We start from the raw sequence: 2,499 nt of genomic DNA, 5'->3' as shown, positions 1-2,499 counted from the left end.
CACTGGCATTAATTACAGGCTTCTATAAGGATCATATTTATTTATTCCACTGTGAAACAAGTAGAACTAATGTTAAATTATTTATGTAGGTTAAAATATAATAAAGCCAAATTTTGTTAGGGCATAATGAATCTGTACCTTTGGCTTGGTCAGCATGTGTTGGTTCAAACTGAAGGCATCTGCAGGTAATATATTGATGTTATACTGTTGAAGAAACAAAACAAATGTAACAACAGATATGTGCAGGAATGTAATAATGTTTATGAGAATATGAACGATATAGGTTACATCGCTGAAAATAATTACATTTGGAAGCTGAATTTTGTAAACTAAAAAAAAATTTTTTTAAATGAAAAAGCAACTTTATACTGAACAAATTAAACACAAAAGCGGCATCTCAGTTGATCAGGTTGGGAAAACAGTATACGCAATCAGAGAATATACTTACTGCTGTCCCCTGAAATCGCAATCGAATATGTCCACTCGCATCAAGAGTAATCAGCTGGACTGTGTAAGGCCTATTATCAACAGAAGTCTCCAAAACTGGAACAGAAAGTGAGATATTTCTTTCTACCTCTAGAATCTGGTCATCAACTACCACCTTCATGAAAAATAGAAAGCATGATATAAGACTTTTAACACTTCGAGGTTCTCAAAAGTCGATGATTTCTTTCTCTTTCAGCAGCACAAAACATAAAACAGTAACATACTGTTTTCCATAAAAAAAAAAATTCAAATAACTACTTTTAGCTTTAAAAGCTCCGATGTTTTGAGTTTGGGAAGTACTTTTTTTTCTTCTTTCTTTTATATTTAGTTTCATTAAAAATCACTGATTATAATACTTTTAATACTTTGGAATAATTTTCTGTTTTTTAGAATTAATATTATTATTTTATATTGTCAGGTTAGCATTAGCATATGGATTTAATACTAAACTAACTCTCCTAAAGACCACTGAATCTTTCAAAATATTTTTGGGATTACAGCTGAAAAAATTAACAGAGAAGGTACCCAGCTGTTGATCGAGTACACATTAATAAGTATCATTTAGTTTTCTAGCATGCTATTGTATGACAATGTACATTTACTTGTCTCTAATATAGAATTGACTTCACTGATTTGTAGGTTAGTCTCTGGTTCTAATCTAAATAATTTACTCAAGTTTAATCTGAAGTTGCTATTAATTCTTATCAGAGTGAACACTTTACATAAATGTTAACACAGTAGCTATTGAATACACTTGTCACAGGCTGTCAAATTGACCAAGTTTGTGACCCAAAATTGGTCTTTAAAGTTTCCGTACTACAATTTATAATATGTTTTATGTATTTTCATAGAATTTCACAAGCTTTCAGTAAGCATTAAGTCTTTTGTAGACAAAAAAATAGAATTCTTAATGAATTATTTTTTGTTGACTGCTCCAAATACAAAGTGATTTTCACGTTAAGATTAAATATACTTTTCTTCATCTGAAAATTGTCAAATTTCATTTACATAATCTCTATAACCTCCTAAATACATTTCAAGCATCAGTAACTTTATATATATATCTATCTGTTATTTCTCCCATCCTAACCCTATATGAGGCCAGTCAATTTGATCAACCTCATAACCATCATGAGGAAAAAAATGAAATAAATCTAAGTTGCCTTTCTTTTTAATCTTTAGAATGACTTTAAATTGTAACAAGGAACTACATCTGTTTCTCCGAAATAGCTTAAAACTCATAACATTACACATTTGTTTATACTTCGTTTTTATTACCCGTTGAATGGTGTCTAATTAATAATCCATCACACAAGTTGTAAATCACTTGGTGAATGTGTAGCTCATGCTACCCTACTGAATTATGTAATGCATGGGTTACTTGCCAGCTGCCTGCAAGCATACCTCATGAATTATTATTATTATTTTTCATTATCTTACCTAATCTAACCGTATATAACCAAAAAAAAGTTTCTATTTTTTACATTTTAGATACTTTTATAATAATTAATAAAGAATACACATGAAAAACAAGAAATATATTACTTACCTGGGTCTTTGTTTTTGCTGTCAACTGTCGATGAAGCTTAACCCTATATTTTTATACTAATGGTACTACTGCACTAAATAATCTTAAAAAATTAAATAATACACGTAAGAACACAGAATAACAACACATAAAATGCAGACAATGTCCTACAACTATTATAATTTTTCTGCTTTTCTAACTATGAGATAGGAGATGTTAAAAATTCAGCTAACCTTGTGGATGTGTATACTGTGGGAATAAAGTTTGAACAGGAAGTGAAATAGACAATTCTTTGTATAGAAAACAAGATAATATAATACATCATTTTATAGATTAAAACTTTGGCTTTCTATTGGCAATTTATGAAGAGAAGATGTGTGATATCAGTAGGGTGGTGGCGAGAAGGGTACCGGGACGTTTTTTAATTTTTATTTAGGTCTCGTCGTACTAAATAAAGAAATTAGAGGTTTGTAAAAAAACGTAAA

At 29.8% G+C, this 2,499-nt stretch overlaps 1 protein-coding gene across 1 annotated transcript in view; it reads right to left on the bottom strand.

Annotated features, from left to right (window-relative positions):
• LOC106462815 (propionyl-CoA carboxylase alpha chain, mitochondrial-like) overlaps positions 1-2,499 on the bottom strand; it is a 56,513-nt gene that overhangs the window by 6,823 nt on the left and 47,191 nt on the right. The window contains exons 21-22 of the mRNA XM_013922775.2: positions 449-601; positions 139-204 (exon numbers count right to left, since the gene is read on the bottom strand). Coding sequence (XP_013778229.1) covers positions 139-204; positions 449-601 — 219 coding nt within the window. The remainder of the gene's footprint in view (positions 1-138; positions 205-448; positions 602-2,499) is intronic.

Source organism: Limulus polyphemus, unplaced genomic scaffold, assembly GCF_000517525.1.
Source record: "Limulus polyphemus unplaced genomic scaffold, Limulus_polyphemus-2.1.2 Scaffold1258, whole genome shotgun sequence".
Lineage (NCBI taxonomy): Eukaryota > Metazoa > Arthropoda > Merostomata > Xiphosura > Limulidae > Limulus > Limulus polyphemus.
Note: the sequence above shows the minus strand (reverse complement) of the source record. Positions and strands in the feature narration are given on the sequence as shown.